Source organism: Hyposmocoma kahamanoa, unplaced genomic scaffold, assembly GCF_003589595.1.
Source record: "Hyposmocoma kahamanoa isolate Upper Pololo Valley unplaced genomic scaffold, ASM358959v1 91, whole genome shotgun sequence".
In the NCBI taxonomy this organism is placed as follows: domain Eukaryota; kingdom Metazoa; phylum Arthropoda; class Insecta; order Lepidoptera; family Cosmopterigidae; genus Hyposmocoma; species Hyposmocoma kahamanoa.
Genome location: NW_020654684.1, coordinates 1,145,177 through 1,162,533, shown reverse-complemented (window position 1 = coordinate 1,162,533; position 17,357 = coordinate 1,145,177). Strand labels below are relative to the sequence as shown.

Sequence of the window (17,357 nt, the reverse complement as noted above, 5' to 3'; positions counted from 1 at the left end):
AAGAATAGGAAAAAACCCTAGTATGCAACCGGCGTCATCGAGAGCCATAGCCAAGGAGAAATTGATATCTGTCATCCGTCACCTCTATCCTTCTCTCTCACACTTCATCGTTCAGAAACTAACCGTTCACTCCGTTCACAATCCTACATATAGTCTTTTTTTTTGTACCTGAAACAGCGACAAACGGTAACGATTACTTGAAGGCTCAATCAGCATAATGGTAAAACGAAAACACGGTTGGTGAAACTTTTCTCGACAGAGATTTATTTCACATTTCTTAAATATTTTTTGTAATGGTATCTTTGTTTACTTTTTAATCGTAAATTCCACGTAGAGTGTAGCTGGGGATTACAGACGTACGTTTGCTGATTTATTAAAATGGAGGATTTATATAGCAAAGATATTTGGAAACATAAATGGTCAGACCACAGTGACAAGTTGTAAGCCGTGATTTCGGCAAGTTTCTCTTTGTCGGTTGGAATGGTGTGGATCGACGAACATTGCAAAAATCCTCTTTCCGTCCATACCGTTGGTTAGAAACCCAGTAGGCCTGTCTTATCCCATTGATAAATGATGTCATGGCTGACGTGATGTTTTCCGTCATGCAGAATTGGATACTTCACACCTTCCGCCATATTTGACGCAGCTGTGATTCGGGATGATAATCGAAATAGTCCATTCTTGTCGAAAAAGGCAGACAATTTAGAGAGACCGCTGCACAACAGGACGGGTTGATAGTTCATGATGTATCTGATCCAACCAGAACGTTAGCGAGACGCTTCCCTGGTAATTTTGAATGGGAGAAAAGGAAGAAATTTAACCTTTGGGATTTTTGTGACCGTACCTCTACAAAAACATAACGTCTAAAGGAATACAAATTAAAATGGGAATAAAAACTATAAAATATATCAAAAAGTATACGCTCGCGCACAAGGTTTTTGCATAAAAGCACGCGTACAGAATAATGTGAAGCACTTTCATTCCGACTTCTGCCCATAAAACATATTATGACAGCTGTAAGGTATAGTAATAAAAAACTATTTGATAACCACTATAGAACACGTCAACGATCTTTACCAGTCATTTATCGCGTCTTTATCCTAACAAAGACGTTCAATAAGTCACTTAACCACAAAGCAAACCATCTGAACCCGGGCCTGCACACAGCTATGTCAGCGTAAACTAATTTCGTTAAAGCGGTGGACAGTTAATAATAGTTGTTCATATATTCTGCTTGGGCGTCACTGTTCAGAGTCGCCGTAATAAATATAGCACATAATTCTAGCCACCTTAATTCCAATTTTCAACAAGGACTTACGGAAATACATACGTTTAAAATTGCATAATAATTTTTGATCAATAAAGCTTACGCTTTGAGCATTTAATGCTGAAATTGCAGGCTGCCTCGTAATATATGTACAGGAGTGTATTATAGGTGTATACCAGAGTGAATAGTGGGAAAAAATGTACTAGATACTTTAATATTCAATTGACCAGATCGGTTTATTTAGCATCATAGAATATCGTATTTTTTCAGTTTACTGAATGTCTCGATGTTTGATCACTATGTATAATATTCAATAATTATTTTTGTGGAATTACTCCACTAGTTTGTTTTAATTATTAGTACTCAGAATTGTAAAGGAAAGGAAGCTGCAGTATTTTGGCCACGTAATGAGGGGCAATAGATACCGGATTCTTCAACTAATAATGTAGGGAAAAATACAAGGAAAGCGTGGTCGAGGCTGAAGGAAAACCACGTTGTTGAAAAACCTGAGAGACTGGTTCCACCTTAGCACACGTTCACTCTTTCGTGCGGCAGCTTAAAAAATGAGAATAGTCATGATGGTCGCCAACCTTCGTAGAGAAGCGGCACACTAAGAAAGAAAACGAAGATCGAACACTTAAAAAACATCCTTTGATCTGGCTGGATTCGAACCAACTTCGTTCAGCAAACCGTGCACGAACACGAACCGAACATTTTTATTACCATTTTATATATTCAAATCCATGACGTGACATGACGACTTAAAGACTACATATTATTCAGATGGCAAGGGGCTTAGATTGTTCCTCTGCCATGACCGGCGTACCTTGTAGCGTTGGGGTCCCCTATCATTATTGTACACTTTTAAATTTGTTTAAACAAGTGTGTGTGAGGGAGATAAGTAATATTTAACAGATATCTATATTGTCTAATAAAACTTTTATTCTGGTGAAGACAATTCCAGCCTTTCCACTTCCATGTCTCGTTCTTCAGAAAAATCGGACAATGAAGAACCGCCATTGTTTATGAATAATATCTCTCTTCTGTTATCTAGCTCAATAAATTTGTTTTCTATTTCTAACAGATTATGGGGACGGCATTTACTCTACTTTTCTAGGCAACTCCATTCACTCCTACTAACGTGTAAGTTTTGAGACCCGTTTCCAAATCGTGGATTGTGACTCGGATGCACCTAACTCATCGTTCATTTTGCAAAAAACATTATAAACAATATTCGTGCTTGAAATCGAAGCGGATTCTTCACTATTGCTTCAAAAACGTTACTTTCTCATGGAAATAATTGCTGTGGTCAACAAATTAGCTCCATTCATATTTTGAATAGACACAATATGCCAAGCAAACATTGCTAGGTAAAAGTGTATTCGATTTTTCTTTTATTTAAAACCACGACATTCTTGTACACTTGTGGCATATTTAAGTTTTTCAATATTGATTAACATTGATTGTTCTTAACATTTGAAATAAAATGAATAAAAATGGAAGTAAATTATGCTACTTCGCGAACCCAGTAATGGTTTAAAAGACACCACCACCAAGAAATTTCTTCGGCCGAGGGTCACGCTATCAACAGTCCCTGAGGATGCCTCGTGGAAAGGCGAAACACGTGTCGGGTATATTTTTAATGGTGATGTCTGTAGTTGGGCTTGTGTTATTTATTTATTTTATTAATTTTATGAGGAGGGAGAGTGGGAAAATTAACTGCGTGAAAAAATATTCAACACAATTTAACCTAGTGAAGGTTCGCGGAGTAGCAAATTAATTAACTTCCTTAGTTGGTATAGCGTCTGGCACGGTATGCAAGAAGACGTCGGTTCGAATCCGACCGGATCGAAGGAATTTTTTCTGAGTGTTTTTTTCCGAGTGTTCGATCTTTGTATTAATAATTATAACAAACTAGTGGAGTAATTTCACAAAAAATAATTGAATATCAATTCAATAAAAATTTAATTAATTAACTTCCATTTTTATTAGCATGGACTTCCGCAAAGTAACGCCTGAATATGTGAATTAATGAAACATAAAACGAAATCGAATGACAAACAAAAATACACTGTAAATAATAGGGGTTAAACTATGAAATTGCCGATTTGTACTGAAAATCTATACTAATTTTTAACAAATTTATTTAATCAAAATAGTTGCCATTATTATCTATACATTGCTGCCATCTAATGGGAAGGTTATTAATGCCTTTGCGATAGAACTCCGACGATCTAGACTGCACAAACTGTGTGAAAGCATTTTGTACTGCCTCCTGGGAAGAAAACTTCTTGTCACGTAGATAATTGTCCAAATCACGAAAAAAATGGTAGTCCGTTGGAGCAAGGTCTGGTGAATACGGAGGATGACGAATGGTTTCTAACTGCAGTTCCTGAAGGGTCAAAATGGTTTCTCGTGCTGTGTGAGGTCTCGCGTTGTCGTGGAGCAATAATGGTGAAGATCGATTCATGAGTCGGGGCTGTTTTACTGCTAGTTTTGTCAACATGGTTCGGAATTCGGCACAATAGACATCTGCCGTTATTGCTTGACCAGATCGGAGAAAACTATAGTGAATAACACCATGCTGAGACCACCAAACAGTTACCATTACCTTTTTATTGGTAAGTTTTGCTTTAGGACACTGTTGTGGCATTTGACCTGGGGTCAGCCATTGCATTTTTCTTTTCCGGTTATCATAAAGAATCCACTTTTCATCACATGTTACAATTCGATCCAATATTCCTTCATTTCTGTACCGGTTCAACAAGGCAACACAAGTTTCAACACGCGTTTCTTTCTGCAGATCAGTCAAATCATGAGGCACCCATTTTTCGTATTTTTTTATTTTATTGATTTGACGCAAGTGAGTCAATATTGTGGGTAAGGTAACGTTAAACCATGCCGCTAATTCCTGGGTAGTTTGACTAGGATCGGCTTCCACTATCTCTCTTAATTCATCGTTATTCACCTGTGTGGGCGGTCTTCCTCGTGGCTCGTTCTTTAAGTCGAAATTTCCATCACGAAAGCGTTTAAACCAAAATCGCACGGTGCGTTCATTAGTAGACCCCTCTCCAAACGCAGCATTGATATTGCGGGCTGTTTCTGCCGCGTTAGTTCCGCGTCGGAACTCGTATTCAAAAATCACTCGAATTTTCGCAGTATCCATCTTTCTTGTCTAAATTGAATAACAAAAACAATTGAAAGTCGATATTCAAATGTTTCAAATAAAAAAAAAAAATCACAGAAACCATTTGAAAAAAGTTTCATTCGAAAACCTCAAACCATGAAGATTCTATGAAAATTCAAAGAACCTATTGCAATAAAACGGCAATTTCATACTTTAACCCCTAATATAAAAGTTGAAGAGTTATTTGTGGAATAATAAATTGTTTTCGCTTAGAAAATAACAACGGCTTGGTGGTTGGTTTAATGCTTGGGGTATCGTGGACTGTTTTTTGTACAAACGTCCCCATACTCCAAGAGCTCGTTATTAAACAGCGTCTATATGCTCTGGTATAAACTTGCATTTTAAGATTCTAAGAAGAACTCCATATAGCGTCTTGTCGTGCTAAGCAGATTAGCAGGCACTACGCGAAAGGTCTTTCAACTTTGAGAAACCTTTGAAACTTTTTCTTATGAAAGGGTTTGTCCGTCGGCGTAAGGTACTTAGCGATTGTTGCCCAAGATGCACCAGACAACCTACCTACGCCTAATACCCAAGATGTACGTAGGTAATGAAATGCCATGAGGGTAGGCTCCTTTCGTACACCCCTATGAAACAAATCCAACTAAAATGTTTCGTAGTTGGGTTGAGAGAGTGATAGTCTCGGTTTGAGTAGTTAAATTTGACAACTGATTGGCTCCCATCGCCTTCTCGGATGTTAGTTTGAACACAATCTATCTGTCTCTAATAGTTTCGGAGATCAGTTGTGACGTTGGGGTTTGAGTTATAATGATAGAAAGAACACTCGGTCCACATGAATTTGTTGAAGAAGTATAACGGGGAAAAGGTGATATAAAAACTGTACAAGAAAAACAGTCGTATAGAAACATCATCGAGTATATAACCAGAAATAGAGTCGAAATACGGGCAATCCATCCCTGGCCACTCATCAGGCAAATTTGGGCCCTATATCACTTTAAAACGTCAACTCTCGTTTGTGCTGAAATTACAAACTAGAAAGCTGAACGAGTACTGCGCCAGCAACTGGCCTGTGTGTACGTCTCTGTATATTCCAAAAATATTCTGTATTTATTGTAATAAGGATAATATCTCTAACAATGCACGGTTGTTCCATTCGGTATTATGGGAAAAACAGCAAAACATCTACTTACAAAACAAACGGAATCACATTTCATCCGTAATTAAATATGTAATTTAATGTCCATTATAGCACAGCTCAAGTTAAACTGGTCTTTTTGAAATGAAACAATTGACAACACTAGTCAATTGTTTCGAATTCGGGCTGGCCCATCGGACCGGTGTTGTCACATTTTAAACGTTTGTCTCTATTTCTGGTTATATACTCGATGAGAAACAGGTACAATAATAATAAAAACACTCCCTACGATTAGAACTTATTAGGCTCAACTCACACTGGCACACAGTCGAAGCGTCGTATCGCGTCGCGTCCTGTTTTTTAACTAAACCGCCTGGTAACGCGCGACGACCCTCGAATGCTACCAAGCGTCGAACCTCGATTCCATATTTGCAAAACACTTTGTACCTTAATAATGGGAAAATAAGAGATGAATATGCTATAGGCAAAAATCATGACGCGTCGCGACGCTTCGACTCTGCGCTAGTGGTGAATTGAGCCTTAGTTTATTTAGGAAATGAAACTATTTTTCAGGATTTTAATCGCGTACATTTTGTTTCTGCAAACGAACCGATGTCAACCGTGGTCATGGGATCTTTATGGGGCTCGAAACGTCGGTTTGTTTGAAAAAACTATACGCGTTTTAATTCCGGAAAAATAGTTTCATTTCCTATGTGTAACAATCGCGAAAACCTAAGACCTCGTTATTAGTTTATTATTATTATATATTAGTGAACATACTCCAAAAGCTTACTTAAGGTTACATGCTTAAGAGCACATCTGGAGTGACAACAGAATGAAGTAAAGTAAGAATGGTGAAGTTGAACATTTCAAAAGTAAGTGGCCAGGAACCAGGGTAAATGGTAATAAAAAGGTCGGATGATGATTACATAGGTCGCACATTACCTTACATTATAAACTGATCAGGGTGTGGATCAACATTGTTTGTAGGCCTCGGGGCCACAACATATACTGCGGATAGCATCTGTGCGGACCATTCCAAGATTTCCGGTTTTTCTCGTATTCACTGAACCCTTTCGACCACTATACCCGTAAATCAATTTAAACGATCGTCTGTTCCTTGAGGTAGAACAATTACCTAAATGTCAATGGTAATAGACCTACCTACATATTACAATATATTGAATGTTGAGCTGGGCGGCTAAAGCGCTTCAAGTCCAGCCGGATCAAAGGAATGTTACTGCATTGTTCGACCTTTGTATCAACAATAAAAATCTGTATTAATTTTTTACAAAAATTCTTTGTTCCCTTGATTAAACAAATGAATTACTCAGAACTATTTAACAGTTAATGTCCACTATCTTACCGGTTAGTATCGGTTTAACTGCTCAAGTCCAAGCTCCCAATTAGTCTCGTCCAACATGGTGGGTTGAGCGGTACACCGCAGAACGCGGTTTATCTTATACATCTTCAAAGCCCAACGCTGGCTGCTAATAAATTCATGTATAGCGGCAACTTGAGGTGAATACTGTGCCGCCGCCGGAGAATTTTGAAATATTAGATTCCAGTTACAGTGGACATGGGCTGTTGCTGCATGAAATGAAATCCTGCATTGGAAAATTAATACTAAGTTTTTCAATAAGAATTCCTAAACAGGGTTATTTTTAAAATATTAAATAATAAACCACTAGTACCTACCACGAAATTCACTTTGATGCACTTCTCAGAACTTAGAGCATATAAGACGCCATCGATAGGCTGTCCCCTTTGTCAAAATACAAGCTCAATATAACTACTTTTGAATCGATTTTCTTCCATTTCCATAATCGAATTCACCTCATAAAGTGTTTGTGCAATACGCCACGCCATTTAAAATTGTAAAAAAAATCTACTCCAGTCTCGCCAACGGATGGAATTGCATTTATAAGTCTATTTTGAAATTAATTCCTAGCTGTCTATTTTAACATATTTTTTTCCCGAAGATCACATTGTTTTAATTTATCGATTACATCGAAAATATTTCGAGTCATTCGAACATTTATTTTACTTTGACATAAGCGTGTCTATGAAGCTCCTTAATTACTGACAGGCACTTTTGACCTTACTGACCTTAAACAAAATAAATGCAATACTTTATGGACGCTGTTTTTTCGTTACAGTGAAGCTACGTGCTCTTTAGCTCCGATATTTATCGAGCCGATAGAATGTAATGAAGATTATTCAAGTTGATTTCTCCGTTGTATAAGTTTGTATTCCTACATAATTAGAATAAATTCCAATTGATTATTATAAACTAAACTGCCTCTTTGGCGGAACGGTTACCACGCTAAACTGTCACACAGAGGTCCCGAGAAAAATTTGTATGGCCTACATTTATTTCTCTCGTGACTTAGGGTGTAATTTGTGTTAGTTATTACTATTATCGCTAGAAATTCCTTAAGTTCTATTCCATAATTTCAGATACAGGAGACACCGGGGACGAAATTTAGCTTAAGTTACCACGCTGCTTACTTGAATGCAGTTTGAGAACTTTATACAAGGAATTTGTGACTCTCATCCCAAAGGAAACCGTTAGTAATGGGCGCGCTATTAAGTTATTTCAGAGTTCCCTTAGGTCTTTTCATAACTTCAAATCACGGATTAAATATTAATATCTAGTAGTTTATGTGACTGTTACATAATGAAAGGTATTAAAATACGAGTGAGGGTTAATAATATAAGGGCATAAAAACATTTCACGAGAGTTTTAATGCCTAATTGTGTACAGTTACATACACTGCCTTATCTACACACATATTATAAGCTCTCTGTGACGTGTTCAGGAACCGCATGTTATGATTGGCGAAATGGCGTCATACTTAGAATAATAACGCATAGAAACCTAGTCAATACTCAATACTCAATCCTTTATTGCATTCTCAAAAGTTTACATTTGTAGCAGGTGGACACCCTTACATTAGAGCTTTGGGACCCTGTTGGGCACAGCAATGTACATAGAGAGGGCAACATTTCATTAACTTGAATTAAATTAAATCAATAAACATTTCAACATCAAATAAAATCTTCAAAAAAACATGCAATAATTACAATTTATATAAGCATACAATTCTTAAATTACAAATAAAATCTATTAATATTATTATTTTGTCAGTACAATAAATGTCTATGAATTCCATTAACAAAGAAAAAAAAACACAAATAAAAATAATTAATAATAACAAACATTTTAATATTTTTACGCCTAGTATTTATGTACGTATTTCTATTAAGTACAGGTATATTGGTACATTAATGTAACTTATCAGGAACATATTTCTTTATCATTGAAATATTCGTTTACATGGTACTAACTTTTACTTACTAATATTTTTTTCAGATGGGATTTAAAATTGCTGTCGTGAGGTATTTCTTTTATGGAGTTCGGTAACTTATTATAAATTTTTATAGACATTACAAACAGACTTGATGAATGGAGAGGGATCGTTGATTTTGGTAACATAAGTCTGTTTTGGTGTCTAAAACAATAGTTTGTAGGTACGTCTTGCCTTCTTTTATAGAGATTGGGATAATTTCTGACAAATTTACAGGATTCAAAAATGTAGATACAGGGCAAAGTTAAAATATTGTACTGTTGGAAATAGGGTTTGCAGCTTTCGGTTGCATCAATGTTGGCTAGGATTCTTATCAATTTTTTCTGTAAGGTCAGAATTGAGGGAGATTCGGTGCTGTTCCCCCACAGCATTACACCGTAGTTGAGCCATGCATAGGCTTACGCGTAGTAAATGGTGAGCGCGGTTTCCAAATTAGTTGTTTTCTTTGTTTCGCGAAGTGCATAAGCAAATTTGCCGATTTTAGATCTTAATTTTTGAATATGTGCTTTCCAATTAATATGTGTATCTAAAACTAAGCCAAGCAAGGTAAATTCTTGAACATGATCTAAATGTACATTGTTGAAACTAAAATTAATATTTAAAGAATTTTTCTGATACGGATAAAAGGCTATTATTTTGGTTTTTCAAAGTTAATGTCAAGGTTGTGATCTGTCATCCAGTTGATTGTTGTTTGTAGCATTTTATGGAGTTGTTCATTTACATCTGTATCATTACGACATGTCGTTAGCAAGGATACATCGTCAGCAAATAAGACGCAATGTTCCTTTATAACTTTAGGTAAATCGTTGATGTAGATGAGGAATAGTAGGCATCCAATTACACTGCCCTGTAGGATAGATGCATTAACGACTTTACAGCTACATCGAAAATGTTCAATTCTACCAGAGTTGTGATCAAAGTTTTCAATTTCCACGAATTGTTTCCTATCTTTTAAATAGGACTCGAACCACTTATGCGCTACACCTCGTATTCCTATTCCGTGTAATTTATGTAATAAGATTTTGATTTATATGCGTGATGAATCTATAAGTAGTATGTGATACTGATATGAGAGTTTAATAATATATTTATGTTTCACGCGCAGTTTACAAGAGAGGTATAATAAGTTCCTCAGTGGAATTATAAGACTATGTTAGTAACCATAGAGTGACCTTTTGTCTATTTTTTGGTAGGAGAATTATTGTTAAGGAGGTATTTAACTTATTATAACTACCTTTATATTGCTTTTCTGTTTCCTGGGAAAGTACCATTTTCCAGGAAACAGAAATCTTTGTGAGACAAACTAGTGTATTCAATAGTTACAGCAGAAATCAGTTTAACTTACAGTAACCTTCAAAGCGTTTTAGATGTTTCTAATAAATTTATGTTTAATAAGTCGGAATCAAGTTGGTTTGTTTCATTGAGACAGAACCAGAAATTGTATATCTATGATCTATATCTATCAAGATCTATAAATAGGTACAAAATCACGTAAAATAGTTCCTTAGTGAGAGCTGGAGTCTGTGCTAGGTTCGGGATCTATGTTACAAATTACTATGCTCACTCCCACTAAGTGTATAGAGCAAAGCATAATTGTCATATGTGTAGAGTATGTGTATGGGTGTGTGCAACCTTTGCCAGTACCAGAATAAAGTTGTTTTTCAATCGACTCGTAGTCGAGTGTTTCCTGCCAGTTAGTAAAGTTTTTCACATTCTGCCCTGCAAAAGGCATGAATATATAACACATAACATAATAATTTTATCATGGATCAGGGTTATCTGATATAACTAAATAAAAATTACATTAATTCAAACACAATGCAACATCCAGAAAGTGAGATCCGAGAATATTCCCCGATACATTACAACCAACCATTTATTTATATTTGCGCTCAACAACGTTCCTTAATCAAAATATTGACAGCAAAACCTCAAACTAACGAACTCGCACCAGAAGGGCACTTTCGAATTATCAAAGACGCGCAGATAACCTCTTAAAGCCCCTTTGTCTTATTTCCTATAGTAATTAAACAACTATCTATCTTGCGTCGAATCAGCACGCTTCCAGATGGGCCACCGCGATATGACACGGTTAAATGACTACAATTAATTACAACCAGCAAGGTTTAATGAGTACAACATCTTTGTTTGGGTTAACCTCACAAGATACCGTTTCAACTACAGACCATTTATGTACCCAATTATATGGATCACATTTCAAAGTCAAAATGTCTTGTTTCAGGTAAATGAACCAGATAGGAGCTCTGATATGAAATGGGCATTCGGGAACGATGGAGCGCTACCTACTATATCGTCTTATTGTTCGTAAACTCTACCGGAAGCGATTGGTCAAAATGCGCTCAATTAACGGAATGCCAATGCAAATGGTCGTCAGGAAAGAAAACTGCATCGTGTGTGTCGGCGGGACTAAAGCAAATACCACATTTGGCATCAGAAATCCAAGTTCTCGACTTACATGGCAACCCATTAAAGGCATTAGAGCAAGACGCCTTCGCGAGTATAGAACTGCTAAATTTACAACGATTAAATCTCAGTTCGACGAACCTCCGTTCCTTGCATCCGGGCGCTTTCAGAGAACTTCGAATATTAATAGAATTAGACCTCTCCCAAAACGAGCTATTGCAACTGTCACCTGACACGTTTCGAGAAAACGACCGGCTAAGATTGTTAATACTTAACGACAACCCATTAAGTGCATTGGTTGCGGAACAGTTTCCACCGCTACAACATTTGAAGAAATTGGAACTTTCGAGATGCAAATTGCGTAGTATACACCCATATGCTTTCGCAAACTTACGGGCGCTGGAAATATTACATGTGCATCAAAACTTACTTACTCACTTGCATCAAGATACTTTTAATCTTCCTGTTTTGAAAACTTTAACGTTATCTGAGAATCCATGGTATTGTGACTGTAGGTTAAGAAACTTTCACGAATGGTTTGTGGATGTTAATAGAAATCTTGGTAACGAGGAAGTTTTTTGTAACGGACCCGAAACTTTGGCGCAAATATCGTGGAGGTCGATAAAAGGACAGGATATGGTATGTTCACCCACAGCCTATTCAAGTCCGACTGTTATTCGTACTGAAGCGGGTGCGGATATTAGCTTCGGTTGTTTTGTTCGTGGCGATCCACAACCCACAGTAACATGGACGTTCCGCCATTTTGAAATCCATAACAGTACTAACCAACTAAGTGAAATTTTGATACAAACGTTTAAATCTGAACATTTCGACGAGTATAACGACGATTTTATAAACAAAAGTGCCCAGTGGGTCAATGTGACCATAAATAATGTTACGAGTGACTTGTCGGGTGAATGGAAATGTAGTGCTAAGAGTTCTGCGGGTGAATCTAAAGCTTACTTAACTTTGTTTTTGCCTAAAGCCCGAACAGCGACAGCTCGCGTCGCTCCGGATTACTCTACATTTTTAATGGTAGGCGGATCTATGCTAGCTATGACTTGTATAGGTTTCATAGCAGCGTGTGTTTGTTGGAAGACTAAACGTCGAAGAGTGCCACCAAGTCGAAGTTTCACGGACCAAGAAAAGAAACTACTGGACACATCTTTAGCCGTTAGTTGTGATAGGACTAGTGCAGATATGGGTTCGTCTTATGGATTTGAAATGTTAGATAGATCAATGTCGATGGAGAGTGAGGATACTCAACGTTGTTTGGAACCAGTACAAATTACCATTGAAGGTCCACCAGGCAGTTATCCACCGCCACCCGCCGAATTTGCATTACCAGCTCCTTACGGGAACATTTTTATATCAGTCCAAGTAGCCGGCCATAATGAGGAGTACCCCGATTTGCTGGGTGGAGGTGCCACTTTACCGAGAAGGAGTAGGACATGTTTCTTAAAGTCTACTTACGACAACATGGGCCCCAGAATAACAGCTGCTGGAAGCTCAACTTGGTCTCTCCCAGGTGCCAATGTTGACAATAAGAACATCGAAACAGATGTTCCTTTGACGATGCCATTGTCAACATTTTCAACTGAGTTCACAGCTCTGTAAAAATAGTATGTAAGGAATAATAATTAGTTATACATTATGGAATAATTTACTGAATAATGCATATATTTTATTTTGCATTTTAATAAATGAATTATATTTATAACATATCAATTTTGTAGTTGTATGTAATATGGATTACTTGTTAATTTTATCTAATTGTTGCATTTATTAACGTATTATGTTGGTGTCGATTATGGTGCGTTCGCTTTCAAATTTGTGGTTTAAGATTTTTCTCAAATAAATTCTAATTCACTAAACGCGAAACTTAAATATAGTATAACATTACGTAGACAAAGGCACACAATGTTATAAATACAAATACTATGTACATTTTTCTGGTGGATGTCCATAACCATCATAATCAGTGATCGGAATTAAGAGTGTTAATTTAGCTAAACTAAAGAATGATGTGGACATTCCCTTCTATAAATCCCGGGACTTCTCGGAACCGATTATGTTTTAATATGCGTGTTATTTATTAAAATTTGAGTACATTGACTACAAATTATTATTTCCTATTTAGTGGCAGAATTGTGAAAGAATTCATCCAGGGTAGTACTGCCAAATTACCCATTTTTGCCGCCAAGCAGTAATGTCACCATTACTGTGTTCGTGTTTTGAAGGATAAGGGTGCTGGTGAAATTACAGGCACATGGGACTTGTCAACTTATGTCTCAGGGTGACGGGCGCAGTGGTAGTACCCCTCAGATCTTTGCAATTTAAAACTGTAACTGTTATAGACAGCACGAAACAAAAAATATTTGCAACAAATTATTGTGTTCTTAGGTTTTCGCGATTGTTCACATTCAGTTCATTTGTGATTTTTCACAGTCAACCGTGACCATGGGACCTGTAAAGGGCCCGAAACGTCGGTTTGTTTGAAAAAACAAATATACGCGATTTAAATCCGGAAAAATAGTTTCATTCCTATAACAAATTATTGTCTCAAAAAATAATATTGTAGTTGTCTTTCTACAGGTACTTACGTATTGAAATATTGAGCTATTTAAAAAATAAATATGAGACAGCCTATATTTTGCTATGTTTAGAAAATAAACAGTAAAAAAAGGTTGATGATGAAATGGGTGTGGCCATATTAAGAAAACGTTTACACTTTAGGTTAAATTAACTCCTTCAATTCAGATCCCTGATTATAACATACTGGGTCATAATCAGGGATCAAAACTATTGTACGTTCGCGCATGTGGTGTCTACAAAGGTCGACAATGACTAGATGTGTTAAGCTATAGAAGTACATAATTATTTATTTCGTTGGTTCAATGACCCGAAGTAGGTCTTGGCCGCAGATACGTATTGGCTACAATGCGCCTTGTCTTGACTCTCAGTTCTCTGCATGCAAGGCGCGGAGATCTTTCTCCACTTCGTACCTCCATAGGTATATAGGCCGACCAACCGGTGGTCGACTGCTACAACGTCCCAAGAACAAATGTATTTATGAAGTGCGCCACGAGGCTCTAAGCGAAACCGCGCGCAATTTTCGCAGAGCGATTTATAGCAGTGGCGCGAGAGGCTAGGCGCGGCGGGAACAAATGACGCACTCAGCGGTAGTAGCAAAAACAAAACATTTTATATGAGGTATGAGTAGGTATATAATTACATTGCGAGTATTGCATGATCTAACCGCTCAGGCGATGCGCTCATCCTACCGCAAAATGGCGGCTATTTGGTTACGCAAATTAGAAAAGGATTCAGTTTAAATACAAGTTTAAAAAAATTAAAATTATTATTCTGCTTTGCTAAATACTAATACCCTCCGTACTACAACAAAAACATCTCAAATAAAATGCAGTAATACACCGCCAATCCTGCACTTAAAAAGCACTAATGAAATTTTTGGTGTACTTGAGTAAATATGATAATATTCCGTTTGAGTGGTTCTAATGTTTACCATGAAATTACTCCTTAAAGTATAGTTTATAAACATTTATATTCAGGGTAAACTTAAAAAACGCAACTTACGGTATGTTTTCAATAAATAAACACCGACATCACCAGCCCAAACAATAACACACACGATTGTCGCGACGTATTTTTGAAGTTTATTCTTTTTTTTAAATGACAGACCCAGGTATTAAAAACTTTATGGTTTGCTAGAGTAGTTACCGAAATAACAATTAGTATTAGTTCTTTTACCTGTTATAACTTCGATATCCGATAAATCGGTATAAAATCACCACCGGCACCTCTAGGTGTGGTATACTTCCAGAGACGCATGAATCGCGTGAGCGGCTATGAAAGTGGAATTGATCTAAAAAATTTGTACTAAGAAATTGCAATTAACAAATCAGTCTGAATAAAGAATATTTTCATTGGTAAATTAGACAATTGAAATGAACAATTTAAAGAAACTTATTTCAATCTGAGCTCATGAAGCATAATGATTGTAGGTAAAATTTAATTCGTGTTCTGATTGATTCAATTAAAATTATCAAACAAGCTAAAAGTCTACTTGATAAGAATCTGTTATTCCAGTGTAAGTGAAAGTAAATAAATCCTAAAAACGATTGTAACGATAATCCAATCTGAGACCTTCACAACCACCGGAAGTGCCGAGAGCAATTAATTACTGAACTAATAAGGTGAAACGCATTTTTTAACTAATAGAGATTGAAAAATAAGACATGCATACATAGGTAAATGTTTTCTGTAGTTGTTTGAAACGCAATCTCGGGAAGTAGTTTGTGTTAGTTTACTGTTCTGTGTATTTATTTGTATACGTTTTTTTATTGAGCAATTTAAATTATTTAATTGATTTCTTCTATATGTAAGTAATGTTCGTGTCAAATTTTATTTACTTAGTGCCTTATTATTTACAATTCGACTCATCCGAAGAACAAAGTCCGATGTGATTATTAGCAAAAAGAGAATAAGTACGTTACCAGAATAATTTCGTTATTCAAACTAAAGCCTATGTAAAGGTGTTTTGAGAATTTATATATCTTATTTCGTTTCTTAAAATATAAAATCGAACAACAGTCGATCTACGGTGGCTATGTTCTGTAAACAAGTGGTCTTGCACATAGATCTTTGTTCTACGGACGAGTCGAATTATTTGAATTAAGATTTATTATACCTAAATATATATTTGAATAGTGGTGTTCCAATTTATGACGGGCCATTATTGACTTACAATTATATGGACGTCGGGTCCGCGCTAAAAAGTGTCCGCACTTGTAAGGCGCTAAAATCGTATACAGAGCGCCAAACTCCGCTTTAGTCTTCATTTGTTCTACTGACAGCGCGATACTGCGATGACATTACAATTTAAATTTCGAATAGGTTGACTTGGGACATTTTTTTCGTGGTTTTTGTATTAGACCCGTCGTCCATTTATTTGTAAGTCAATGCGGGCCATGGCAGAATTACAGCGAGTGCTATGTAATTAGCATAGTCTTCAGATGCCGCATCATGGGTACCCTTTTGACAGGTTTTTTTAAATTGTGACTTGAATTTATTTTTATTTCTTGGTTTAAGTGTCGATACCACTTGATTCCGCGTAACATTGAAACTATTGAATCAATTACTTTGAAAAAAAATTATAGTAAAGTTGAGGATATACACTGATTAGTAGGATATGGTGTGAAACATTGACTTACAATTATATAGACGTCGGGTCCGCGCTAAAAAGTGTCGGAACTTATAGGGCGTTAAAATCGGATACAGAGCGTCATTCACGCTTTAGTCTTCGTTTGTTCGACTGACAGCGAAGCAAGCAAAATTAGACAGTACTGCGATGATATTACAATTTAAATTCAACGTTTTAGCTTTTTCATATTCCTTTACATGTCACTACGCTTAAATAGGTTGACTTGGGACATTTTTTTCGTGGTTTTTGTATTAGACCCGTCGTCCATTTATTTGTAAGTCAAAGGTGTGAAAACAAGTTTCCTAAAAATTTTCATGATAGAAAAAAAAACACAAATTTACCTCGAAATTTTACAAGAAAACCGCTGTATTCAATAGGTACTATATGTATACCGGCTAGTCCGGCAAACTTTGGGGGAGGTCTGTGTTCAGCAGTGGACGTCTTCCGGCTGATATGATGATGATGGTGATGATATACCAATGATTTTTTTATATCAACTGAATTAATTAGAACACTATACCGTAAACATTTTTTAAACGGATCTAATTTTGTTTGTAAAAAAATACATTCTGAAATAAAGAACCGATTCAGGACGGGAAAAAGATTAATTTGAGCAGAGGTAGTATCAACTCTTAACCTTAAAAATCCATGAATTTTGCTTATGAAACACCACAGTCTTCCACAAAAACAAAACGATTATTTTAAGCCTCTGCATTACTTTATTTTCGAATGTACGAACAATAATTGACACCAGCATAAGTCTATATATAATTCTACTTTATTAATGTAAG

At 36.4% G+C, this 17,357-nt stretch overlaps 1 protein-coding gene across 1 annotated transcript in view; it reads left to right on the top strand.

Annotated features, from left to right (window-relative positions):
- The window catches only part of LOC113236325 (leucine-rich repeat, immunoglobulin-like domain and transmembrane domain-containing protein 2), a 102,279-nt gene extending 89,272 nt beyond the window's left edge, over positions 1-13,007 (top strand). The window contains exon 2 of the mRNA XM_026472340.1: positions 11,161-13,007. Coding sequence (XP_026328125.1) covers positions 11,193-12,959 — 1,767 coding nt within the window. The 5' untranslated portion in view covers positions 11,161-11,192 and the 3' untranslated portion in view covers positions 12,960-13,007. The remainder of the gene's footprint in view (positions 1-11,160) is intronic.
- Positions 13,008-17,357: the final 4,350 nt, after the last annotated feature.